This window comes from Tripterygium wilfordii, chromosome 7 (assembly GCF_013401445.1).
Source record: "Tripterygium wilfordii isolate XIE 37 chromosome 7, ASM1340144v1, whole genome shotgun sequence".
Lineage (NCBI taxonomy): Eukaryota > Viridiplantae > Streptophyta > Magnoliopsida > Celastrales > Celastraceae > Tripterygium > Tripterygium wilfordii.
Window position 1 is genome coordinate 14,658,540 of NC_052238.1, and position 27,025 is coordinate 14,685,564.

At 36.0% G+C, this 27,025-nt stretch overlaps 5 protein-coding genes across 8 annotated transcripts; 3 read left to right on the forward strand and 2 right to left on the reverse strand.

Annotated features, from left to right (window-relative positions):
* The first annotated feature begins 1,911 nt into the window (after nucleotides 1-1,911).
* Nucleotides 1,912-2,702, forward strand: LOC120002860 (calmodulin-like protein 30). The gene has a single exon (XM_038851712.1). It carries the CDS (start codon nucleotides 1,965-1,967, stop codon nucleotides 2,517-2,519), a length of 555 nt encoding a protein of 184 aa, XP_038707640.1. The 5' UTR covers nucleotides 1,912-1,964; the 3' UTR covers nucleotides 2,520-2,702.
* Nucleotides 2,703-4,242: 1,540 nt separating this feature from the next.
* On the forward strand, nucleotides 4,243-7,074 carry LOC120002828. Its single transcript, XM_038851665.1, has 3 exons — nucleotides 4,243-4,475; nucleotides 6,045-6,425; nucleotides 6,530-7,074. The coding sequence occupies exons 2-3, from the start codon at nucleotides 6,291-6,293 to the stop codon at nucleotides 6,842-6,844; spliced, it is 450 nt and encodes a 149-aa protein (XP_038707593.1). The 5' UTR covers nucleotides 4,243-4,475; nucleotides 6,045-6,290; the 3' UTR covers nucleotides 6,845-7,074.
* A 480-nt stretch (nucleotides 7,075-7,554) lies between these two features.
* Nucleotides 7,555-8,945, reverse strand: LOC120002955 (protein PLANT CADMIUM RESISTANCE 2-like). Of its 2 annotated transcripts, none has more exons than XM_038851823.1 (4): nucleotides 8,649-8,945; nucleotides 8,486-8,557; nucleotides 8,161-8,370; nucleotides 7,555-8,067 (listed from the first exon to the last, which is right to left on the reverse strand). In XM_038851823.1, exons 1-4 carry the CDS (start codon nucleotides 8,797-8,799, stop codon nucleotides 7,991-7,993), a joined length of 510 nt encoding a protein of 169 aa, XP_038707751.1. In that variant the 5' UTR covers nucleotides 8,800-8,945; the 3' UTR covers nucleotides 7,555-7,990. The 2 variants fall into 2 exon arrangements, with proteins under 2 accessions (XP_038707751.1, XP_038707750.1); XM_038851822.1 differs by having other exon boundaries at nucleotides 7,847-8,067; nucleotides 8,631-8,938.
* Nucleotides 8,946-11,848: 2,903 nt separating this feature from the next.
* On the forward strand, nucleotides 11,849-12,743 carry LOC120003076. The gene has a single exon (XM_038851976.1). It carries the CDS (start codon nucleotides 12,158-12,160, stop codon nucleotides 12,575-12,577), a length of 420 nt encoding a protein of 139 aa, XP_038707904.1. The 5' UTR covers nucleotides 11,849-12,157; the 3' UTR covers nucleotides 12,578-12,743.
* A 602-nt stretch (nucleotides 12,744-13,345) lies between these two features.
* LOC120001340 (autophagy-related protein 2-like) lies at nucleotides 13,346-26,775 on the reverse strand. 3 transcript variants are annotated; one of them, XM_038849610.1, is made up of 15 exons: nucleotides 26,330-26,775; nucleotides 23,876-24,966; nucleotides 23,262-23,410; nucleotides 22,549-22,724; nucleotides 19,235-22,462; nucleotides 19,028-19,140; nucleotides 17,802-17,994; nucleotides 16,853-16,966; nucleotides 16,097-16,204; nucleotides 15,870-16,002; nucleotides 15,048-15,250; nucleotides 14,419-14,615; nucleotides 14,242-14,330; nucleotides 14,026-14,157; nucleotides 13,346-13,770 (listed from the first exon to the last, which is right to left on the reverse strand). In XM_038849610.1, the coding sequence occupies exons 1-13, from the start codon at nucleotides 26,534-26,536 to the stop codon at nucleotides 14,264-14,266; spliced, it is 5,979 nt and encodes a 1,992-aa protein (XP_038705538.1). In that variant the 5' UTR covers nucleotides 26,537-26,775; the 3' UTR covers nucleotides 13,346-13,770; nucleotides 14,026-14,157; nucleotides 14,242-14,263. The 3 variants fall into 3 exon arrangements, with proteins under 3 accessions (XP_038705538.1, XP_038705539.1, XP_038705540.1); XM_038849611.1 differs by having other exon boundaries at nucleotides 23,876-25,064; nucleotides 26,330-26,438; XM_038849612.1 differs by lacking the exons at nucleotides 13,346-13,770; nucleotides 14,026-14,157; nucleotides 14,242-14,330; ... (1 more) ...; nucleotides 15,048-15,250; nucleotides 15,870-16,002 and having other exon boundaries at nucleotides 16,853-16,972; nucleotides 17,807-17,994.
* Between the last annotated feature and the right edge of the window lie 250 nt (nucleotides 26,776-27,025).

Genomic DNA, 27,025 nt, shown 5'->3' on the forward strand with positions numbered 1-27,025 from the left:
TTATCAAGAAAGCTTTATTTGTATCAGTGCTAGGATGGTCCAAGGATTGTACAATAAATTGGGATTTTTAATGTCACCTTTCCTTGTGTTCCTGGCTTTTCTGCTTTGTTGTTTTTATTATTGACGGTTGTTGACAACTTTAGAATAAAAATTGTTGTTTAGTATTAATTGGTCTCTTCCCTATTTGAATTTTAGATATGACTAAAAATACTTGCTTGAAGCCTTGAATTTGATAACTATCCTGAATTGTGTGACTACTGAGTAAGCTTTTGTGTATTACAATTTACTCTTCCCGAGTTGTTTCCTCTGCTTTTTGACTCACAATCAGGGGCGGACCCAATAAGGGCACCCTGAATTTTTTTTATTTTTATTTTTCAAAAACTTTTTTTGGGCCTTCAGCCCTGCCTTTTGGCCCACCTTGTAACCCAATTCTTGCCCATCCTGATAAGTCATTTGACCTAGCTCAGGTGTAATTGTAGGCTTGTAGTCCTTTGACCGAGGTTTTACCTGCCATGTAGCCTAGCCAATCTGCTCTGCTCCTCTTCTTTCTCTCCTAAGTAGTCTTAATCATTCTAAAGCCTAGTTTGGTAAAGCATATTGAAAGTAGCAGATACGTTAGTAGAAATGGTGGTAGTAAATATGTTGCATGAATGATTGATAGTGTTTGGTTCAACTTTTGTTGGTAACATGGATGCTGAGTAACATTTTGTGACAAATTACGTGTAGGAAGGGGTATTATGCATTTTATTTATAACATACACATATAAATGTAAAAATAAAGATAATTAATTGATAAAATAAATACAATAAATTAATTTATAAAGTAAAGATAATTAATTAATTTATAAAATAAATATATTTTATAAATTAATGGGGTGGGGTATTTTTGGTAGTTCGATATTTATTTGAGGGTATTAGGGGGATAATACAAAAAGAGTGAGGACAATATGGGGAGGAACTAGAAAATGCTAAAAAATTGTCCTCAAGAGGAGCATTCCAAAAATAGCATAATATTGCTCCAGAATTGTCTCTGATTATGTGCCCTAAAATGCTTTTTTGGCATGCACAAAGCGTTTATGCTAGATACAAGCATAAATGCTTGTAAAAATGCTTTGCCAAACGGGTGTTAAGACTCTCAAGGAATCAAATGGGAGACGTCAATTGGAGTTTGTTAGCTATTTATTAATTTATCGGATGTGACTTGTTAGTCAATTGGAGTTTGTTAGCTATTTATTAATTTATCGGATGTGACTTGTTAGTTGCTATGTGCGCATCAAGTTATGTTCTCTCCAAATGAGATCATGAATTGATTTCAAAATATGAAAAATCATCGGAGACATTTGTAAATTAATTTTCAATTATTATTTATTTCTATTTTATAAACTTTTGATTTTTTAGTTTTATTTTTTTTATTTGCAAATGCATAATTAATAAATAACCCCAAAAAAATTTCGAGCTTGGACCCCTTGCTTGGCTGGGTTTCTCCACCCTGACATAAAATCTTGCGTCCGCCACTGCTCTCAATAGCTACTTTGACACATCCATTGCATGGCAAGGTATGTGCAGAAAATTTTGACATGCTGATGCTGCTCTTTCTCCAAACCTGTTAACGTTTAACATGTAAAGTAACTTTAATTCAGTAGTGGAAGGGTACCTAAGCTGCAGAGTTCGGATGTTTGACGCAAGGAATTGATCAACTTCTCCAAAGAATATATTCTTTTCTTGTACTATTTTACTTCTTTGTTCTTTCATTATCCTTATTCCTATCCATATGCTTTAGAATCTCTGCTGCACCACTTGCCTCCAGGAGGTTGAGAATCAATGGATTTCCTCAAATATGCTTTATCGTCAACCAAAAGGAAAGTGAAAAAGCCGCCTTTTATGTTCTATAAAGTGGCTGGCTGAGTGAGTAATGTCTTCCAATTTGTATTGGCTGTAGTCTGCATATCATATCAGCGCAAAAGATGTCAAATGTTAGCTTTCTTGAGTTCCAGTACAAGCTTTCAAAGAACAAGTTTCTGCGCAAACCGTCCCGGTTGATTTCCTTCCGAGACAGGCAAAACTCCAACCTAGTTCCAACCTCCCAGCCAAACTTGGATGACATGAGGCGAGTTTTCGATAAATTTGATTCCAACAAAGATGGCAAGATCTCTCAGCAGGAATACAAGGTCATATTGAGGGCTCTTGGGCAGGATAACATGATAGGAGAAGTACCGAATATTTTCCGGGCGGTTGATCTGGATCGAGATGGGTTTATCAGTTTCAAAGAGTTTGTGGAGGTTCACAAGGGAAATGGGGTGAAGACAATGGACATACAGAGCGCTTTCCGGGCATTCGACGCAAATGGTGATGGCAAAATAAGTGCAGAAGAAGTAATGGAGATGTTGAAAAGGCTTGGAGAGAGGTGTACTCTTGAAGATAGCCGGAGAATGGTGAGAGCTGTGGACGCTAATGGCGATGGTATGGTTGATATGGATGAGTTCATGACCATGATGACTCAAACTCTCAAGCATGGTTAGGGCCGAAGTGTTAGTTGTATTCTCTACGTATTTATGCTTATTAAGTTGGCTTTTGAGGTTTGCATTTGGGGGAAAATCATGTTATGGGTACTTTTATACAATAAATGATGATATAATACCAAACACAAGTTACACCATTCTACACAGTAAAATGGTCGACTGAAAGTGTGGTTTATGAGGCAAGATACTACTTGAACAAAAGCTCAAATTGGACTTCTTAGCAATACAAAATATCCCATGTCAATTAGGTTAGACTTAATTATGTGGTTTATAAGTTTGAACTCAATTTCTCTCAATTGTAAATAACCCCTTTAACAACGACAAAATCATTCGTGCGGGTTTTAAACCGAAAATGAAGTGGTCTGGGCCAAACTTGCGATTGACTTAAAAAAAAAAAAATTGGCCATCTTCATAGCTTTTAATCAACACAAACCAAATAAATGGAAAGAGGATAGATTATAGAGAGTCCATTGATGAGTTTGTCTCTTGTCATGCTATAGCGTCTGTTTGGTTATAGTTTTACTAATAGCATATATGGTGTTAAAATTGTTGGATAAATTACGTACAGGGGTATTATGCATTAAAGTTGTTATTGATACACATAAATAGTAAAATCAATAATAAGAAAAAATTTCTTAAATATTAATAATTATTTAAATAATTTTTATTGACAAAGTAATTACAGAATTACTTAAATGAATTATTTATAATGAAAAAAATTAAGTAAAGAGTTTTGCACATAGGAGGACTAGTGGATGACAACGAGTCCGTTGGAGGAGGACAACTCAAGAAATTGATTGGCAGTGATGAGTGGTGAGGATGAGAGAGGTGAGAGAGATGTGGAGAAACAGATGAGAGAGGTGGAGAAGATGAGGACATTAACGTCAATCCATTTAAAATCAAGGAGTAAAATTGAAAAATGGTATCCAAATGTCTCAAAATTGCTCAAAATGGAACAATTTCACAATGAGCAATATATGTCCAAAGTGTCTCGATTTTTGAGTTCAAAAATTATTGTTTGGTTGTGCATAACAATATATTGTCAAACTACAATATATGGTGCACCAAATGCACCCTATGTCTTTTTTTATTATAGATTATAGAGAGTCATTGACGAGTTAGTCTCTCTTTTTCTTTTTTGAAAAAATCTCAGACAAATCCCTTCTATAATTTTCAACGGTGGTTGGACAATCAGCACCCTATGATCATCTTTTACATATTTTAACCAAATATAAATGAGTAATGCTACATATCTCAAAATTTTATCCTCATTTTATCCCCAAATCTACATGGCATGCAAATAGGCATTGATTATAAATACATGTGGGTCCACTTAACGTTCAAAATTTATTGTTTTAATATAGATTTCATTATTTTTTTAAAGCACATCCATTATTTTTGAAATTTCATTGAAAAAACAGTGGAATTAAGATCCACCCGATAAAACTCATCGACAATGGATCTTGTTAGAAAAAGTTTTATGTGTTGATTCCGAATATGTAATTTTTTTTAAAATTTAACGTGTATTTTGAGAGTCAATCGTTTTAAAATTTTATTTAAAAAACTTGGGTTTTTGTTGATTATCACTATATGGACTACCTAGTACTAAGGAAATTATTTAGTTCTAAAGACCTAAACGCTGCGTTTTATGGGGCGATTGCAGATTGCCCACCAAATCCCGAGAATTTGGCGATCGCGCCGTTCGCGCCATCCAACGCAAAATTGTTACGACAATTTTGGCTTTTGAAATTTTGGGTTTCCCGCACTTCCCCCCTCTACAATCGTGGCTAAAAGCCCCTTGTTTGATCAGATCTGCAAAAACTCCTTCAGTCGGGACCTTCTTTGAAGCTTGTCTTCTACACCAGAAAACAACCAGGCTACGACATCACAGTATCGCTAGGGCTCCTCTTCGTCATATCTCTCTCTTTGCTCCGGAGATTGGAAGATTTTGCAACTGTGAGTAGGTTATGTGTTTTTGTTTTGGTCTGACTAACATTCGAGATTATTGTTTGAGAGATTCTGTTTTTGTTCTCTAGATCTAATCGATTTGCTACAACGGTGATCACTTTATGTGGCAAGATATGCTCTAATTGCGACACACTCCTCGTACATTTTTACTGATAATTATATCTGTAAATAATTGAGCCATAGTTCATATTCACGATCACGAGATCCTTTTACTGGATTCTGATTCATGATTTGTGGAGAATTTTGGTCTTGAGGGGGCCTTTATTGTGTTCTGTATATATGTATGCACTGTGTGGTTTAGTTGCACTGTTGTATCTTGTAAAGAAGAGAAAATTGACTGTCTGAAGTTTGAAGAACTAAACAATTTTGAAGACAAGTTCGGTGAATTACCATAGAATGTTTATTTGAATGATTCCATTGTGCTTTCTAGTCTCGACGAATGTTTTTCTGTAAGTATTCTTGCAAACTGATGTTCGGTAATGCACGAAGGAAATTTGAGTTCTGCTGTGATTTTTTAGATAAGGAGTTAACAATTGTGCTTCTCAATAGATCAGTTGTTCCTGTTTTCTCTGACAGTCTTTGTCCATCGGCCATATTAATATAGACAGAAGATTATTGAGATTGTGACAATGTTCTGGATTTGAAAACTTGGTGCACGAGAATGGATTGACTTTTATGTTCCCGCGAGCAAGAGTGCAATGCAAAGTCATTGCAAGCATTTTTTTTATTAATAAGTCATAACAGGCATATGGATTGTTTCTTTGCGTTCTAACATGTTATTGATGTAAATTATATTTGAAGAATTTTGATATAGAACATATATATCAGAATTCTTTGGCTTTTCTTTCTATTTTTGCCACAGAAAAACTTGCTGCCATTTTGGTGATTTCCAATCCAATGAAAAAAGTGAAAGAAGCAAATAACTACATTATCAAATAGGTTCATGATTTAGGCTATATATGACAAATACTCATTATAGTCTTATGCAACAAATGATCATTTCTTTAGCTCAACTCTGCCACTTACAATTGTAGTTTCTATCTTTTCATGTTATATATTAAAATTTAAATTCTTAGGTAGTTAGATAGTTCAACTGTTAAATGATTGAGTTTGTATAAGCAATATCTGTGAAAAAAAAATCTTTGGACCTCAATGGATACACATGTGCCACATTGCCACCTTCTGGTCATGTTTGTTCAAGAAAACGCACATCAGTGCAATGTAGGCTGTAGCGCTCTATTTTTTCTTAAGTCCCTAATTGCAACCTTGTTCAAATTCCTACATTTAGGTAACTCCATTGTTCCTGTTTTTTTTTTCTTTAGAAGTACAACGTGTCTCATTTCTATTAATATATAGCATCTGGAAGTTTGTGGATGTGAATTGCATGTGTGTTTTATGCCCTAAAAAATGAACTTATTGTGAATAAAATGGTTTATACACTGGCTAAACAGAAGTAGTGGAGAGTTGTTATGCCGAAGTAATTGTTTTGCTGCTTATGTATACATATAGTTACTTCAATCTTGTTTCTTTGAATTATATTACTTCCTATACATACAGATACAGTAACCCAATGAGCGGAAAAGGAAAAGTGAAAGCGATCCCCACCAATGATAATGGGATGGATGCTTCTGAAGAAGATCTTGATGGGACAAATTGGGATGCTGAAAACACCAAAATTTTTATAGAAGTGTGTATTGACAATGTGAAAAATGGTGAGAAACAAGGACCCTATACAGCTATACTATATTTGGTTGGCCAGATGTTGCAAGAGACTTCCAAACAAGAACTGGCCTTAACTACCATATGTTGGTCCTAGAAGATAAATGGGAAGAATTGAAAAAGGAATGGGAGTTATGGAACAAACTTGTTAGATTGGGATGGGATCACAAAAGGGATACGGTGAAGGCAAGAAAAGACTTGTGGCAGGCGAGATTACAGGTATATTTTTGAAAATCTTGATCCTTAGTTTTCATTGTACTCTTCTATAAAACAAATCCATGAATTTGTATTAAATTTTTTCTTATTGTTATATGAATTTTCAGGAGAATTCAAACTATAGTAAGTTGCATCTGTTTGGATTGGAAAACAAGGATGAACTTGATATAATGTTTAGGGATACATTCGGCATTGGAGCTCATGCGATTTCACCATCTACTGCTTTAGATCCCATTTACGATAGCAGAAAGAGGTCACGAAGCATGAAAGCAAGTAAACCAAGAAAGAAGAAGTCAACAGTTATGGATGTACAGTTAAATGATTTGTTGGAAAGACTTACTTCTCTTCTGGAGACTCATATCGCTGAACAATCTAAAAGGCTCGCAGAAAAAGCTGGAAGGGCAGCTCCTACAAAGGGATAACCAAGGAGCTCTATTTCTTTGCAATGGAATCATTCAGGAATGCTGATAACAGGGCTTTATTCATTGCTACCAAACCAGAGTGTCGCTTGGGTTATCTTCAAAAAAAATACTTAGAGAGTGAGGGACATCATAAGAATGATTAGTGATATGTAGTAGCGCATATAAGTAGCACCTTGTGTTTGTGTGTGTGTGTGTGTTTTTTTTTTATGTCGTGGAACCATTTATGTTTTGTTATTTGATTTTAGACTTCATATGAGGATAATGAATGTGGAGGTTTTGGATTGCATATTAATTCTTCTTTACATAATACTTGTTTACTCTTGTTTGTGTCAGTTTGAAGAACTAAAATTTTTTAAAAAACATATTGTTGGATTTGTCTTGTTAAATACTATACATTTTCGATTTTCCGGATCATCATTGCAATGGCCACGACAGTGGACCATTGCCCTGCTGAGGACGACAAGTTAGTGCTGAGTAGTGGGTTCTGGAAGAGGACAAACTGGTACAGGACCTAGATGGCCATTATGTAAGTATATGTGAGGGTCATATTGATACATTCATAGGTGAAATCAAGAAAAATCTTGCAAACAGGTGTGATACTGGTGTAGTGTTTCTCGGAAGAAAATTGTGTATTAAATTCTAACACTTGCCTTTTCTTTTTCCAGCTGAACTGGATTAAAGAGGCTCAAGCAGAAGAAACTGATCTTCATTATGCAAGGAACTTTGGGTTTCGATTCTAAATTTGGAGTAAGGCCAGGTTAAGAGGGTAGTGCATCAGTTGGTTGATAATGAAATTGGCATGGAAGTCTTGAGAGGATATCTTAAGCAGGAAGACTCAGTACTTGTTGATGTGGATGTTTCAGTGACCCGGTTTCGCCTCGAGCTAAAGGCTCCCCCACCCAGATTTACATAGAAAGGATTCTGAAGAAGATGGCACAGATAATGTTTGAAGGTAGAATATACTTGTAAAATGCATCTTTGAGAAAACTATATATCATGCCATTATATCTTCTTTTTCTTTTTAATCTTGTCATCTTTACAGTGCAACTGTGCAAAGTACAGGAGAAAAGCAAATACAAAAGGGAGAAAATGTAACAGAAGCACACAAGCAGGAATAGAAAGAGTTTTCACTGTGAAAGATCCTTCTCATCTTGTCATGCCGGGGCACACGGTCGGAGCCATTGCAACTCCTCTGTTTTGTCCATGTAGATTGCCTTCCCAACCTTCATATTTGCAGCAACCAAAGAAGAGAAGCAAATCAGTACCTTCTACTAAATTTATGGGGTAAGCCTAACTAGTTAGAATGTATTACATACCTATTCCCATAACATAACCACGATTCTTGAGCTCTCTGTATTCTTGACACAGTGCACAACACTCACAGCACAAGTGCACTAGACAGTCCAAGCAAGGTTCCTCATGTAAGCGATTCTGTCTCCTCAATTTTGTTCGGAAAAAGCACGAGTACAAGCATGGGAAACCTGTGAAAGATAGTAGAAAATATAGAATACTACATCCTGCACAAGCTGCAAAATCAACAAAAGAAATAGATTTTACCCAGAATCAGGAAACCACACCATGTCAACAAAAATTGACTCTTATCAAATCAATGTTAGATAGCTACTTGATTTGCAAACTTACATGAGGAACCTCTATCAACTATTTCTGCGATTTGTCCAAATGTGATGCAAGGACAAAAGCAAGTGTTTATACCTGAAATTTGAATCAATTATAAGTTTTATATATCTCTATATATATACACGTAAGAACATGTTTTGGCGCTTACAGTTTGGAGGATCACTACAGCAATGGCAAAGACCAGTGGACCACTGCCCTGGGCCTGGTGTAGAAAAACACATATTGGGAGGACCATAACACTGTGGTGGAGCACTTGGTTCTGGGAGAGGAGAAACTGCTGGTGCAGGACATATATGGACATTAGAAGAAGGATACATTTTATGGTTGAAGTCGAGAAAAATCTTACAACCATAAGTTGTGATGTACTTGATTTGCAATCCTAGTTATATATACACACACATGCTGATGTGCCTCTATATTATTATACATTTCTTAGAGCAATATTTTTGTGCTCAAGGGTTTGACGGCCCGAGTTTATGCCCATATCGAATGTCCAAAGGAAAAACTCGTATGATGTCATTCTAGTTTAGAGTTTAGACTTCAATCAACAGCTGCCATGTGCACATACAAGTACTTATCCATATTTTTTTTTTCTTTGCAATCTTGAATATATCTCTTCTTCTTCTCCGAGTAGGCTGACTGATCACTGATGTTGCCATAAAATCATAAATTATATTTCAGTACTCTTCATCATTTCCTTGACCTTGACATTGTTACTGTTACTAGTCGATCGACAGCCAACGCAAGCATACGCGTTATCTACATTTAGAAGAAACCCAAAATATTTATTTTATGCTCAAGTCAAGGGAGTCCACCACGTTTAACACTTGAATCAGGAAAATAATAATAATTAAAAACAAAATCATAGTCATTAAGAAAATGTTAATCCATTCATTAGTCACTTTCTTGGTATCTTTAAATATGGAAAATGCTAGCCTCTGTAGCTAAACAAAGATTATCTGGTGCAACTATTGATAAAGATTAGTAAAGAATCTGCTCTTTCTGAAAGGCCATGGAATTTTTCATAGGCTTGATTGGTATGCGTAGTTTCGACGTCATTGCACAGGCTCATGAATTTTGTACAGAAAACAAGTAAAAAAAATATATAAAAAATTATATAAGAGTAAAGAGTATTGTCGCTTGCCTTTGAATTACAGTTGTGAGTTTCTTTTTGGTGGATGATTGATCTGATATTGTAATGGCACCCGGCTTGTTAGTTGTAATTAAGTTGTGTTGACATTGAAGATGCAAAATTAAAATATACAATCAATATAATTTTGGAAAATTGAAGAAGGAAAAAGAATTTTAAAGAAGGTACTTGAAAAATAATTAGGACAATAAGCTTTATAAGTAGTATATAAAAATAAAAAAAAATAAAAACTATATAAGGTAGTCTCAAATACAATTTGATTAAAATATTGTGATTTGTGTAGTGGATTTATATATTTGTAAGTTGTTTTTACATTAAAGAGATAAAAATAAATTAACATCAATTTGCTTTGGAAAATTGAAAAATAAAGAGTTCTATAATTCAAAAATAATTAGGAACACAACGCTCGATAAGGTAGACTCAAAAGTAATTAAATTAAGATATTTTTCATGTATCTTATATAAAAACTCATGATTTACCATCAAGGAAAATGATAGGTTAATTTGAAGGGGAAAAAAAAAGAGTTTCAAACACGCTGCTTAAATATAATTAAAAATAGTATGCTTTTTGTTGACAGCGATACCGTTGGCTTATTTTAAATTTTTAAAGATTAATTTCATTTTTATTTATGTAAAAATATTTTGTAGTTTATAAGTATGAACTTAAAATTAAAATTAATATTCTCAACAATATTTCAAAAAATTTAAATTAATAATGAAATAAAATATTCACCTAAAAATAATATAATAACAAATTACAATAATTTATCAGTTTTCACATTTTGTGTAATTTTTATTCTATATTTTAAACTAAATATAAGAGATTTTTTCACAACTTAGAAGCTAGTGTTTTATCAAACAGCTCACAACTTATTTCACAATTTTTTTTATACATTTTATAAGTTAGCGTTGATATTGAAATAGAACATAGAAAATTACCTATTAAAAGAAAGAATTAGTTTTCGAGACATCCTCCAAAAAGGCGCCTCACTCACACGCCCAACCTCCTAATTCGAAAAGAGCACTTACACCAATGAACTCCATTGCCTATAAACTTGATTACAATTGTAAGGTAGTGTTCGTTTCCCAAGTCTATGTCCAAACCCAAACAAAATCATCACGGCGCTTTTAGAATCTTTTAGGGCTAACATTTTAAAATTTATCTTACTAAGTCAATGAAACATATAGACTTATAACATGTGCATTAGATCTTCTATTTTAATGATGTGATACGTTTCTCAATCAATTCCTATTGGGCGCCCTACAAGCAATTCCAATGGGAGGTGCTAAAATGGGGTGTTAAAACCTTATTTTAGCTTTTCAAATAATGTAATAGCGGAATGTTAAAATTCATTGGTTCCAATGGGAGGTGCTAAAATGAAGTTCTAAAATTTTTTTTGGGTCAAGCCCATTTAAAATAGAACCTCTATTGGGATGCAAAAAAAAAAATGGGGTAGGGATGCTATTTTGTTGGTTAAAACCATAATTTTTGCTTCCAAAATTTTGCACTTCTTTATTCTTTCTTCTAGAGGTGCTAAGTTTGTTCTCCCACATACATTGCCTAGACACAAACCATATGGTTTATAACCATGGGTCATCTCTTTATCACTTGAGGCGCCTTTTAAAAGGACAAAACCACAAAGGGTTTGGATCCAAAGCGTGGACAATAACTTAAATGAATTGGGCCAAATTTTCTCATGTCATTCTTCTATTTCTCCCCTCTTTCAAATTACAACAAAGTTTAGCACCTCAAAATATGAAAGGTGGTATTTAAAACCATATAGCACCTTGATAGCACCTGAGTTGGAGTTGCTGTGAGAGTAAATAAAGAAAGTGGAATGAATAATGGGCAACATTCAAAGAACCCAACCAGGACAGTCACGATCTAGTCTTGTAGATTGAGCTTTGAATTGGACACATTAGAGGATAGATTCTCCATTAGATTAGGAAGACAAAGACAAACCTAGAATCCATTAGATTAGGAAGACAAAGACAAACCTTGTTAACAAGATGGGAGACCAATGCCCTTGGATTATGACGCTGACACAATGTCTTCACTTGTGTACAAAATTTATCAACCTATGTAAATTGAGAATAAGACACATGTCCAAAACCCATTTGGTGAATGACTGGTAAACCTGAAGTTCCACTAGGATGATGATGATGAACCATGTGAGTAGCAACAGTTCCTGCCAATGGAAAAACTCAAAGTTGTTAAATTCTTCACATGCCATTAGTCAATGGACAGACTACTGTTTTCACTTTTGTATTGTTATTTGGATAATTATTTAAGACATGCATTGTCTTAAAAAAAAGGTTATTACAACATGTTAAGGTGATAATCATTAGTTTAATCAGAAATCTAAGTAACATGAGATGTCCTGTTAATTTACAAATAAAACAAAGCTCCCACAGATATAAATTCAAGCATCTGCATGTGGATTCTAACTGTGCAAGAAAAGTAATAATGCCTTTTCAAAAAAAAAAAAAAGTAACAATAAAAAAGGGTTATTGGATAGCCTTTAAATGTCAATGGCATGCTCAACAAGAAGCAGAAGGAAGACATCCTACTTATCCTATATGGATGCAAGAATCTCTTTTTCCAATGATTTTGCAGAAGCCCAGATGGCCATCAAGAGTAGTGAAAGCAACTACAGAGAAGCACCAGTTTCCTCAGACTTCCAATTCTCAGTGAAGAACTACAGAATGATACCAGCTGATGAAGCCATCTTTAAGGGAATGTTGGTGCCTTTGAAGGAGAATTGCACTAAGATGACTTTAAGAGATGCATTGCTTGCTGATGATGATCATGAGAATGCATTGCCAAAGCTACCAAAGAACTCATGGTGGTGGAAGGAGAAGTTAGGCTTAAAGAAGTCCAGAAGTAATGACAAGAAATATTATGGTGCTCCTGCTCCACCAAAAACCACAGGTGAGATGGAATGATTCTACATGTTTCGAGGTTTATTTGACTTCCCAACATTCTTTCATGAGCTTTGTCACTCTTAGCCTCCCAGTCTTTCCCTTACTACTACTCCTAATGAACGTTTTGTTTAAATGTTTTCATCTGTACAAATGCTTGCAGTAATAGAAAATCCAAGAAGTTACGAACGATACCTGTACAATGACCAATTATATAATCTTTTATTGAGCACTACTAATTTTCTGCTTTCATGCTAATCATCATCTCAAACTCGAAAACCACTTAAGATAGCCTAGTTGGTTTTAACTAGAATAAGGCGTATTATGCTAACCACTTGACATATTTGCTTGTAGAATCTTGATTCCTTAGGCTTGTCCCACTTTCATATCCCTACCGCACGGACTTCCCCCCAATCTTACCCATCACCAGTGTGATGCGAACTATTATGATGACCCAAGATTTACGCCCACTTCACGTGATTCCTCCACTACCAAACAAAAATCTCAAACTCAAAAAATTGAACCCCCTTTTCCTTCCCTTTCTTCCTTTTTTTTACTTGCATAGAAGTAGACTAAAAAAAAAAAAACAAAACAGAGGAAAATCAGGCATTCTGGTGGTGCAGTAAGTCAATTACCTTGTAAATTGACACAAATCCTCATCTAGTATAATTAAAATTCAAATGATTTTGGAAAAATCATCATTACACTGATAAATTTGCAAAAAAAGGATACCAGAACTGAAACATCCTTTAATCCACTACCTGACACGAACAGAACATATATGCATTCTAATAAAGCACAAAATGTTGGATAGATATCATATAACCACTCACCAAATCACCAGAAAGACAATTTACAATCATTGCAACAATATAAGCAGATCCAGCTATATATACATACAAGGTATCAAAATCAATAAATGCTTATCAAAATATGGCACAATGAGCTATGCTATGTACAACAAACCATTTACATCAGCCAAAGCTATAAACTAATAAAAGAATGAGCATAACATTCTTTCCAGGTCACTGAGCCAACTAATTAGATATACTTACAAAATGTAGGCGTCTATATGCATATTAAAGCTTGCCAGCACCATTAACTATTTACATTCTGTACAAAATGTTTTTTGAATGGACATTCTGTACAAAATTTACCGTCTTGTCTTGTCTTGATCAAGACGGGAAAAGAATCTTTGGAACCATCAACTGTACATTCTGCAACCAACGAATATAGAGAGCACATTTTAATATAAGTCCCATATATTACTGATTTTTATTTATTTTTGCATGACAAAAAATTTTAATTAAAGGGAAGGAGCGAGAAAATCTATCAAGTAGGTGGGGGAAAAGAGAAAATAGAAGCAATATTTCGATGCCAAGTTATCATTTTAAAACATCCTGCATATGATTGTATATGGCTCAGAGGCCACACTGTAAATGAGAGGCAAGTTATAAGATATATTGACTCACATAATACACAGGCTTTGCAACGGCTAAGGACGTCCCCAAACTTGTCCTCCCTTTAGGTGGGTGAGGCAAAAATCAGGAGGGAAGGAAATGAATTCTTCAGTCAGTCCGTCAGCTTTTTTTGGTTACAATCCTCTGCGTTGATATAAAGGTAATATTATAACTTTCAATTGATATGGAAGAATGGAAGAGTAAAAGGCATGCCAAACAAAAGGATACCTTAAAATTATCAGTGTTCATTCTATTCGCGCAGATGACTGGGACCCAAATATTTCTCCAATGACTCTTTCTTATGCTCAGGATCCAGACTGCAAGTGTTAAGAGTCGCATATTAGTAATTTAGAACCAATAAACGACAAGATATTATCAGACATGTTCTTGAGACAGAGAGAGAACCTATTTCTAAGGCCAAGAAGAGCATAACGTACTGCACTAGCACAAGCAGAAGCTGGAGCTATAGCAGCAGCAGGAACCCCACGAACAGCAGTTGCGAAAGCAGATCCTGCACTGGCCCCACGCTGGTACCTTTTCAAGGGAGTTCGAACTAAAGCAGAAGCAGATTTCTCCAGTCCATCATTGAGGCTCTCATAAGCCTGTCAATTTTACACGTTAATATCTTCTCTATGATCAATTCAGTACATACAAAATTATTATCCCACTAAATGATCAAGAGATTGATCCCTAGAGTTGTAATAATTTAACGCTCTCTGCCCCTTGGGCACACCATTCTTATTTTTCCGTATTTTATTCCTGAATTGGGGTAACACACTGAAGATATTTACATTCATGGAATAAAATTTCATGCAGAACTACAATCTTCTAAAGCTAAAAAAGAACTTACGAAGTCCAGCAGTGTTTGAGGACTGTCAATGTTCTTACAGCAGTTAAATACTGGCAAATTTAAGATGCCCAGTGACAGCTCATACAAATGAAGCACATTACCATGTACATTTCAAGTTTTATATAAACTCATGCAAATGACACAAAGCAGGCATGTAGAAAGCACGGCATGTTAGAATATTCACCAGGTGGATTCCCTGTTGGGCATTCTTCGGCTGATTACATCTTACGTTTGTCTTTCTTTTATCTTGTGCAGGCCATGATACAGAAGGAGGAATGCTGGTAAGAATACATTCTGCTAGAAGCAGAATCTCATGAGCACCGGCTGCCAGATGTACCCCAAGTCCAACAGCTTCAAGAGAAATACTTCTTAAAAATGCAATTGTACCTTTATACAAACAATTTAAGAAAAGAAGAAAAGAATGGTCAGCCCCAATATGGTTATGCTATAGTATCTATTATGAAGACTGAAGCAAACTGACAAATTTGTGAAAGCAGATAGACTAGAACATATATTTAGTCTTTAGGACAGTTAACATAAAAGCATTTGCGAGATGAGGTTAAAGCCACACTTATACTTTTGCACTATTGACACAGTCTATGTAATTATCAGAACAAAACTAAAGGCAGGAAATATAAAATAAATCCAAAACAGTGACACAAAAAACTCACCGGGAAAACTTCTGACAAAGAAAAATTCTACTTTACCTTATGACCCAAAATCTAAAATAAATACTTCCGAATTTCATTATCGCAAAAAAATAATTTTATAATTCCCAGTAACACTGTTTGCAAGATCAGCATCTCCATCAACGTGATCAATAAACAACTAGGTAATGCAATCATAACTGCATTAAAAGAACCTGAAATTGTATACTCAAAAGAATAAGGATACTACTAACCTTTCATCCAAGGATACTACTGAAATTCGTAGTAGGAGAAAGACCCAAAAATACAAAATTTACAGACAGGAGACTGAAACACGCAAGCTTAGCAATGTAGTTTACCTCTTTGCATACCCTTCAGTACTCTACGATCCTTTCTGTAGTTCTCAACTGGCAAAGAAACCAACTTTGAAGCACCAGCACCAACAGCAACCAAGGAACGGACGGTAGGAATGCCTTGCAATACTTTATGTACCTATTGTTAACATATGATGAATATCTATCAATACATCATAATAGAGTGCCAATAAAATTTAATATCAAAATATGTATGAAAATGTTGCTGAAACCTGATTTTGAGAAATATCTTCCAACCAATCCCCTATAATTGTTTCACATATGCTGCCCCAGCCATATAAGCCAACAGCATGAACGTGTTTGAGTTGTAATTCAATCCCCTGCATCAAAATTATAACAATATGATTGAAATTCCATTTGCATATTGAATAGTGACGCAGTAAAAAACCATACTCTAAAAGCAGAAAGAATACTGGCCACAATTATTTAACAAGGCTACTATGCGGTGCTGGGGTGCCCTTTCCACATGTATAAATTGTTATAGAATTGATCTGTGATGTAAACAAGCAAGGTTTGAGCCATGCAACAATTAACAAATCAAGTATGGCTTCTAATCACCACAAAGATAAGCAGAAACTGCAACTAGGTTTAAATTGCCAGAAACAATGCATCAAAATGGACCTGATTAGACTGTGTCAACACCCATGCACTATAAGTCCACATGAAATGACTATGGATCCACTCTCATTAGCATTGCCACTTACCAGTGACCTTCCCAATATTCAACAGCAAAGCTTAAAGCAAGTAATGTGTTCAAATGATTCACAAAAAATAGACGTATAAAACTCTTAACCAGGTGCTATTTTCCTTTCACCGGAAAATTTGTCTCCGGCACACTCACAAACTACAGTGGGTGAGTTGAAGTAGCCTATAAACATGATTTCTGTAAATAAATTATAAAGCTTCTAGCAAAGTTATACACACTAAGAAATAAAAACCAAAGACAACATACAATACGTAAAATTCACCTTCCAGGGAATAAGGTTTACAAGTTCCACATACTTCCCGCCTCTTAATGCAGCTAGATCAACATGGCTTGGTCTGTAGTCTACCCGAACAAGAATAGGGTATATGTCGAACTTCTGAAACTCAGTTGCAAGACAGTTAGGTATATGAACATGACAATAATCAAAATTACTCGAGAATGAACTTAAAACACAATTTTTCTGACAACTATAAGTCTATATACACTACATATCACCGAAAGGATTACCACCTGCATACCATAAGGATAGAAAAAGGAAGCAAACACACTTCATTAAAACTGGCTGTTAATCATACCTAGTTGCTCTGAACCAATTACTATATCACTGCTCAAGTGCACAGTTTTCTCCTTATCCTGACCAGAAGATAAGGTCACACATGCAAGAACAAATCCAGCTTCCTGGTCAGAAAGGAATGCATAATTTGGGGGCAGGAAGAGGAGACGTGAACATTTCTATGAGAAACAGACTCTCCAACAAGTTAACTTCTCCAACAAGTTAACTTAGGATGAGAAACTGCGTGTCCAGGTTAACTTATTAGGTTAAATGACAAAGTAACTAATCTTAACATGGTATCGGAACGGGAGGTCTTGAGTTCAAACCTTAGCTTCCGCAATTTAAACTCTCATTTGTTGTTGCCCCAAGTGTCGGCCTTTGTGAGAGCCCCTAGTGTTGGGCCTCATTTGTTGTGCATGTGTTGGGCTCGGATTGTCCAGTCCACAAGTGAGGGGAAGTGTTAAAATATTATATATGATGTGAAACGCCCCAAACCACAAGTTAACTTATTTGGTTGAATAGCAAAGTAACTAATCCTAACACTCGAGTACCAAAAAAATACTTTTCAACAGAGGTTGAGCTAATGGCAAAATCCAACATAAAAATACAAAACTGAGATCTAATACCACAGAAAAAAAAAGTGTCATTGTTCACTCGCCTGAAAAAAAGGAAGCAATGCCTCATCTGGGATGGCATGCCCTCCACTAGTTGCAGATATTTTTGAACCACCAGCATCTTGATGACTGTCTAAAGACTGGTCAAACGACGAGCTTTTTGCAAAAAAGTTGATGAGGAAATCAAGTTGGCTTTGATGAAGATGTAATAGCAAAGGTAAGAATGCGATACATAATCTGGGAAAAAATCACAAGAATTAGCAACCAGATATTAATCCTGATACAGTTTAATGATCTACCAGATTGAATAGAAAGAGAAAATCGAAGGAGAAAAAAAAAAGAGAGCAAAGAGGAGCCATTTTGATGCAGGAGGACCATTAATATAGGCTTTTATAAGTTAGTCTATTATTGGGTTAATTTTAAGTAAGTTTCTTTTAGTTTTCATACCAAGGGTATTGTTGGAATTTCCAGATATGTTGGAATTTCGAATTTAGTAATAGTTATTTGTTTTGAGAGTCTTTTATTAGGTTATTTTGTTAAGTCAAGTCCTAGTTATAATTGGAGTCATATTAGTTTAATTTTAGGGATCCTAGTTTTATTTGAAGGAAGTTTCTCATGTAATTAGGATTACTAGGAGTCTATATATATAGATGCAAGTCAAGAATAAATAATAATGAGAGTTTTTATACAAATTTGCTATAGGAGAGATACCTTAGACACGCTCGGTGAGAGGCTGAGAGGGGAAGGTGAGTTTATCCAACCCTACCTGAGAGATTCAGGGTACTTTTTGTTTGATTAAAAAAAATTCAAGAATTTTGTTCCAGTTTCAGACCTGGGAATTGTGAATTTCTGTCCTAGGGTTCTTAAATTTTGGGTTAGGGTTTTGGTTGCTCAATCCTAAACAAATTCTACATCCGTAGTTTCAAAAACTACATCACATTCAGCTGAAGAGCATGACAAAAGCTCAAAGAAAAAACATTTGTCAAATACTGGGAGAGGGAAAACTTATATGACAAATTAAATCAAAATAACAGTTTCACCAGCATTACTGACAGAAAGTTGATGCTTTGTGCCATCTGAAAGGAAATTTTTGACAAAATTGTGGACATACGAGTGTCTAAAAAGGCAGACAAAGTTTGTTTTTTAAACGGAAAAAAATTTATTAGTAAACAAAATCAAAGTTTTTCCCACTACATCCCCCACAAAGACAATTATATATCTTGTCATGTAACATGATAACAGTAACACTATAACAGACCAACAAGCTTACCGATACTCCTCGAGTGGTATTATAGGGTCTGGTCTGACAGCTTCCAACTCTAGCTTGAATGCTTTTGAAGAGGACTCCCTAGGATGATCTTTTGAATTATAATATCCTAATACCTTCCATTGCAAAACAGATAAAACCATACAACATCAAAAGCTGTTGTACGACAAAAAAAAAGAGGGTAAGAGAATTGGAGAGAATAAAATATACCAGTTTCCAAGGCGCAGCTTTGCTCATGTCAGAAAGGTAGAAATCTTGGACGGAAAGAGAAAGCTTGGATACACATGTTCCGCCACCTGGGAAAGTGTCATACTGAATCCGCATTCCAGATAAAGTAAGCTCTAGACAAGCAGTAGTATCTCTTCCATGAAGATGGACAGAGCTCCCCTTGTTCTTTCTAGATTCATGCCAGTCAGAGCCAGCATACATTCTCCATATGACATTAACATTGTTGAAAAGTACACGTCCTGTGGCCTCTTTAGAATCAGCATGTTTTGTGCAGTCATCGGGTCGATACTTATCGTCCAAAAAATCTTTCAACCTGGCTTCCCCATTCGTGTCTGATATGTGGTTTTCAACAATTTTTAAGGAGGAATCCCCATACCATCCACCATTTCGTATGCCAGCATCTCCATCCCCTAAGCTCCTAGATCTGCATATAAGAACCTCCGGAAACGATTGTCTCCCTACAGATAATTCTGATAGAGAGCGTAGCTCGGAAAGACAATAGCCTTCCATCACTTCTGGAATGTATCCTTCTTCTAGAAATGAGGCTCCATTACTTTCCAGCCCTATTAGAGGCATTGATTCATTGAAGGATAGACCATCACAGGAAATCTCAGGAGTTCCAGTTAAGCTGCAAGCCTCACCAAGTAGATTTTCATCAAGTGAAGCACGACCTTGTGATTCAGAAAAATCAATATCGCAGCTCTCATTTACATGATCAAAATGAAAGGCATTTTCACAAATCTCATCCATTAAGCCACACACTCCAGATCTCCCCTCAAAATCTACAGTTGAAGTATGCATTAGTGATACTGAGGGCGCAACATCTCTATTAAGAATTCTGCTTTCATCATTATACTCATTAGTCTCCTCTACCTGCTGAAAATTATTCCACCGACTCTGCAAGTGCACAAGGGATTCCTCCACATCAGGGGCAAAAAGCTGTTGGAGTTGAGCAACCAAGCAAAGGAGACCAGAGGTTGTGTCATGACAGGTTTCCAAATAAATATGAGATTTTGAACACTCAATCTCCCACAGAAGGCCATTCTTAGAGTTGGTTCTAAAAATTACTTCAATAAGTGCCTCCCGAGCAACTCTAATGTAACCAATCCTGCGAAGATGTCCCATACTGTAATTGCCATCAATATTAGTAGACTCTGACATTGCACCAATTAGAAGCCCAAGATCCTGCACTCTAACCATATAATCATTGTTTATTGAATCACTGAAAGTTGTGTTTGAAATAGTCAACAATGATGCAGCCAACAAACAACCAACAGGATCATCCATTTCTTCTTTAAAAGATGAAGAACTCAGATCACCCCTGATTACCAACTTCTTCAAGTAGGGCTCATAACTTAATCCAACATCAACCAACTTTAGAACAAAAGATGACTCATTATGTGCACTTGATTCACACTTTTGTGAACTATTGCCATCAGAATCTTCAACTTCAGGAGACGGCAAAATGAAAAATGACGATATTGAATAGAACCAGTCCAATCGACCACCTACGGCTACAAACAAAACACATCTCACAGTTACAGATGTGAAGATATTGCAGTTCTCCGGCTCCCACAGGTGTAAAATATCAGAACCAGCCAAACTAGAAGATAATGCATTTGAACCTCCCCCATCACCACGTTTCATTGTAGAGTTGCTACAAGAGATCAGAAGAAACTCTTGATCTGGAACCTCAGTGATGGAACCCCACAAATTACCTTTTCCATGGGCTAGCCAAAAGAAAGTGGCACCCCTAATAGCTCCAATATTTGTGACAGACAGTAGACTTAACTTCTGAATTTTCAGTTTCAGATGATGCCAAGATCCAGGCAGCTCATTCTGAAGAGAACTTTTCACATTCTTCTTTATATCTGGTCTAATTGTAATTTCTACAGAATCACATTCAACAAGGATCGCAGTTTGAGACACCGATATTTCTGTGTTAGTACTGGTTGAATCACAGGCAAAGCATTTTGATGCATTTACCATCTGATCTAAAAGACGATTTAAACCATTATACTGAGCAGCACCAAGATTGATTCTCATTGAAAATAGGTGTATATGCAGAAGAAATGCAGAGCTGGATACAATCTCGTTACGGATTTGAGCATGTTTTCCTTCCATATCTTTAACAGGCGTTACAGTGGCAAACTCGTAACCCTTTCCCATGAATTTTTCTGTTGAGATGCATTCATCTGAGGTGGCCAATGACTTAGCTCTCTCGACTATCCAAGGCCCAGTGATGGGACTGTCCCGCCAAAGCATGCTAATGACAGAAAAAGAGCCTGCTCTGCTGGTGGTGGATATCACGTGCTCAGCACAGAATTTCAAGCTTCCCACATCACATGAATCAATTCCAGCATTGCCACTACATGCAGATGTGACCAAGTAAACATCAAGACTACTGATGATCAGATGCAAAGATTGTGTTGCCCTCGGAGTAAACTTTTTTTGTGATATTGCACCAGAAATTGAACTATTGTCTTCAATCGTGCCCTTCTTCACGGTTGACAGAGAACGGAAATCCAAAGCAATATACTGATCCCAAGACGAGTAACTAGCAAGATGATTAGGGCTCTCAAAAGGGAAACATAGTATTATTCTTGAATTTAGAAGTGATATTTCACCTCGCAGACTTTCAATGGAGGACGAAGCTTTCACACCAGGACAAGGACCTCCTTTCTCAGTGTCCTGAGTTGATCTGTGCTTCTCACCAGATGGCTCAACAGGAAATTTGTTATTTTCATCTTTCACATCAACACATTTTGCCACTTCCTTCAGAAGATTCAAGAGTGCATTGATCAACCAGAAGTTCACCCAGAAAATGAATGGTGGTAGTTCCAAGGAAAACGTAGCAGGGCATCTTAAATTTCCATCAGATGGATTTAAATTCATATTAAACCGGTAATGAGTAAAGCCTGAAGTTTTAAGCAACATAACTTTGGTGATGCCCCCCTTATTACCAAACGGAAAATCTGCAGCTACTAGTCCACTCAATTTTTCTGAACTAGAATCTTCAGCAAACAAGACAACCGGAGGGAGAGAACCTTGAACTTTAGCTTGCAAATTTTGAATTAAATGAGTTTGAGATTGGAAATCATGAACACACCCGTCCAAGGAAGATTTTGTGACATCATTTTTATTGCATAAGTAATCAGACACCTCAATACATTTGATTGTGCCTTCAACTCTCATTTCTTGAGGACATACCTACAATAATAAGAAGAGGTGTTATAAAACGGGTTAAGGAGAGACAACTCATAATAACAAAGCAATCATCCAATCACAATATATACCTGCAAACCAACATGAATGTCCCTGCATTCTGCACCCATGTAATGAAGATTGGGACAATTATTCATCTGATTACCCTTCTTGTCGCACAGAAGCTTATGATCCTCATCATCAAATAAAAGCGTTATACAAAGCCCAGCAAAAGTAGCTTTAAGATTGGTTTGCACATGCTGCTGATCTGTAGTCGGTCAATAGGGAAAATAATTAGAAATTCTCCTAAGGAATGCATACTTATAGAGAGTACAAGCTAATTACAAACTTACACATTATGTCTCAGATTCCGATAAAAAATCCATAAGAAACGTATGTTTAGTCCTTGAATGTCTCCGAACAACAAATCAAAGCTCATTTTCACTAAACTTTCATCTTTTTTTTCCTTCTATTGATAAGAGCAGGTCATCCTCAATAGTTATAGCAGACGATGATGGGAAAAAATTAAATGGTGATGAGAGGGAAAAATTGCCATAGTAAAAGATAAATTTGTAGAACAAATAATTCCTAGACGGGAAGAAGATTTCATGCAAAATCTGTACCTGACAGAATTGAAGGATCAGAGGAACTACCCCAAAATATACAGTAAATTATACTGAATACCTAATGCCATTTGAAAATTTTAACATCATAGTGCAACATAATTTAAATGCACATTAAGAAGCAAGGGTAAACAAACATACAACCACTCATATTTTATAATATGGAAAGAAATAGCAAATACCTGAGGGAATATGCAAAGATCCAGAAGCGAGGCTTGACGCTGCAGTTATTGCACTGAAAACAGAACATGTCCAGTTCCACATCCCACTGCCTCCTAGAGCTGATTGTGAATTTGTTAGTCCATCAAAACATTCAAAAAACTGGTCCACGCTGCATGAAGTTCAATGGCACATCATATTAGAAGAAGTAGCTTCACTTAGAGCCATCATGCATGACTGGTTCATACAGGGAAAAAAAAAAGGGTATTTGAACCCTAGAGGACATCAAATACCATGGACCATGGTCACCAAAAATTAATGCATACAATTAGATAATATACCATGGTCAACAAAAATTAAGGCATTATAATTACAAACTTAGAATTGTCGTTTATCTCAAGCAAAAGTTGAAAATTTGCGATCCTCTGAAAACTATCCATACAATTGCCAAGACAAACTGACAATATTCAAAGGGGCCAAAAATATAAAAGGCTTAAGTTAAAAAAAATGATAAAGAATTTTCGTTCATTATCAAAGATATAAACTTTCATCAATGTCAGAAAGGCGAACAGGGAGTTTCATAGCTATTAAACATAGCAGCCACAGAATGGACTTCATAATAAAAAAGAACACCAACCTCGCCGCAAGATCAAGTTCTCCACCAATGCTGTCTTTCTCGCTTTCACTGGCAGGAAATGGAACCCAGTCATGTATAAAATGTGACCCAGGTAGCATGTCTTCGAAAGATGTTTGTTTCTGAGCCACACAGGAAAAATTGGAAGGAACACTACCACGAATCGGGATCATATTATCAGGAATAATTGCAGAAGAAATCAGGGTAGATGAAACATGAGAATCCCCATTTAAGAAATCTGACTCTATCAATGTTGTATGGTTGGGACCCCTAGCACCTTTCCCCAAACTTCTATAAATTTCCCATGAAAGCAAAAACCACTTGATTGTGCTGGGTTGAAATCGTAACTCTATAGGATCAACATATATATCTGCATCCACTTTGCGAATGTCTAAGGAACCATTCTTCCAAGGTATACTTAACCTTAGACTGCCTGAAAATCCACCTTTTTCACCAATCAAAACAGAAGTCGCAATATTTGATGAGCAGGAACATAAAAATAGGCTGCCAAACGTTGCTCCTGATGCACATGAACAGCATGTTTGATCATTGACTTTGTCCATATGGAGAAGTTCAATTATTGCTCCTCGAAATTTTAGAAAGTTTGTCAATTGACTTATTCCAAGGAAGCTCCCCAACTTGGACTCATCATCTTCAGACACGCCAGTTCCACATTCTATTTCCATTATCCGAAGCACCAACATTCTTTCACACTCCACCTCCTTGTCATCCTTTTCCAAATATGGATCAAATGCGATAATCAGCTTATTTATCTTTACGTTGAAACTTGTAAGAAACCATTTTACTATCTTTGCAATTGTCTTAACGCCTTCATGAACATCACTCAAAGCAGACTTTGCCATATTGTCAGCCATCTCATGCCCAAACTTTCCTGAGGTACAGTGCATATACTGTTTATCATCTTGACTGGAACAGGTTTCATCCCCGGCTGTAGAATCCACTCCTGGACAAGGAGCAACTATAAGCTCAAGCTCATCCACCTCAACTTGACAACCTTTACCCTTCCAAGGCATGTTAACTACAAGTGAGCCAATTGATCCTTCTTTTATAATCACTGACGCTGCCGAGCCAAGCTGATGAAGATAGGAAAACGAAAAGAATCAAAGGATGAGGATTGAGGAGAAAGGGGGAGCCATAAATTAGACTCTGTGCTCTAAAGCCTCTAATGGCACTGCATAATTAATATTTCCTTGGGTCAACACACCCAATATACACATTGTTGATTACCGTATTCAAGGAAACAAATAAACATTTTTAACATGAATGTTCATTAAGAACATAGGTGCTTTCTGGAGTCCATGTTGTGATATAGAATGCAAATGTGAAAGGGCCCCCAGAATGCGTTTCAAGAAAATGAGAATATATATATATGCTTTTTTATGAAAGAGCTCTGAAATGAGAGAGTTAACAAGTGTAATTAAACCATGTATACGAATTGTCTTACATTGATGCTAAAAATAAGAAGTAAAGCAAAAGGTTGAAGTAAAACAATCAATAGTTAAAAACTTTTGAGATGTGAAATCCAACCGGGTCTCAAAATTGCCATCTCTGCCCATTAAGAGACAATGTATACACTTCCTTTGTCTCTACTGCTCATGCACATGCCCATGCCCATGCCCATTAAATCTAGTTTATCATGAATCTTACCACCCAGAACCCATGCAGATTAAAGTGTTTTCGACTTATACGCTATACAGAGAAGTCATAGGTTTCAGCATGACAATAACGAAATAATTAAACAAGAATTTTTCACAGTTGGACTTATGATATCCTGAATGAAGTCCATGCATTCTATGACCAATAGAGTTTTGAGTTCTTAGAGGATCCTCTAAACCTTTTGAATAACCAAAAGATATGCCCTTGATGCATCTCAATGAAGATCAGTAAAAAAAGGTCAACTTGTTGTATTAGTTATTTGCAGGAAATATGGAGGGAGAGGGACAAAATAATCTCAGGAGAAAGGAATCACCTTTGGGTCATTCTGGATGGTTGGTTAAATAACCTTCCTTTTGCTATATGGGGCAGAGTGACATATATGAGAGTAAGATTAAGATTATATGCATTTGAATTGATTTTATTTAGAAAGAGAACCCTGTTGGTGCCTTTATTAGCCTATTCTCTTTTGTCCAGAAAGAAGTAAACTGCACATTCAATCAGCAAATAGGCCCAACCAAACTAGACAAAATATGTATTTTTTTTTTTTTGAATGGTTAGTCAGAAAAGATGTGTAATAATATTCAATAAGCCTAAGGAAACCTAGCATATCTACATATCAAAGTAATTCCACCTAGGAAACTCAACTCGATTCAAAATTTCACCAACTCGGCCTTTTATTATTGACCGAAATAAGATAAAAGAGAATTTTTCACATTCTTCGGCTTCCAACTGAACCAAAAAAAAAAGTAAATTCAAAACCGGTACAGAGAATCAGCTCACCTTCTTGTTGATATAATCAACATTAAGAGCAAGATCATTGAGCTGGATCGTGCCATCAATGAGCTGCACTTCAAGCTGGTCAAGATCAACGTCGCCCAAAATAAATTTCCCCAATTTCTTCTTCAACAGGAACTTGCACAGTCTCTTCACCGCCCACCGCGAGATAATCGCCTCCGCCGCCGACTTGGCGATGTTCCATGAGAACATCTTCGTCGCCGTTTTTGTTCTTGTTCTTGTTGGTTCGGTCGTTCGATTCTCAAGTAGGATAATAAATTCCCGGAATCTAGGGTTTATGTGCGCTAAACTAAGGCTTCTGCTGAGAATTAGGAATTTGGCTCTTGATGGAAGATTGCACCCCCATCGAGCGCGAGAGACAGGGAGAGAGGATTTGGTTTCGTGGAATAATTTGTGACTTTCTGTTTTGGAGTTACAGTTGGCTTCGAGTTTCCGTGTCATGTCTGAACTCTGATGTCTTTTTATATATATATATAAATATATAAATACCATTTAGAAATATTTTTTTAGTCGAATTTCGAATGTACATTTGTCTAACTCATTCGATTATCAATCCAATCCAATCACCTCTCGTTAATGTCTGAACTCTGATATTGTTTCCGCCACTGTAGAATTTTTTTATTTTTAACCTATTTTAGTATCACTTTAGATTGTACATGAAATTACATGTGTTTGTCTAGA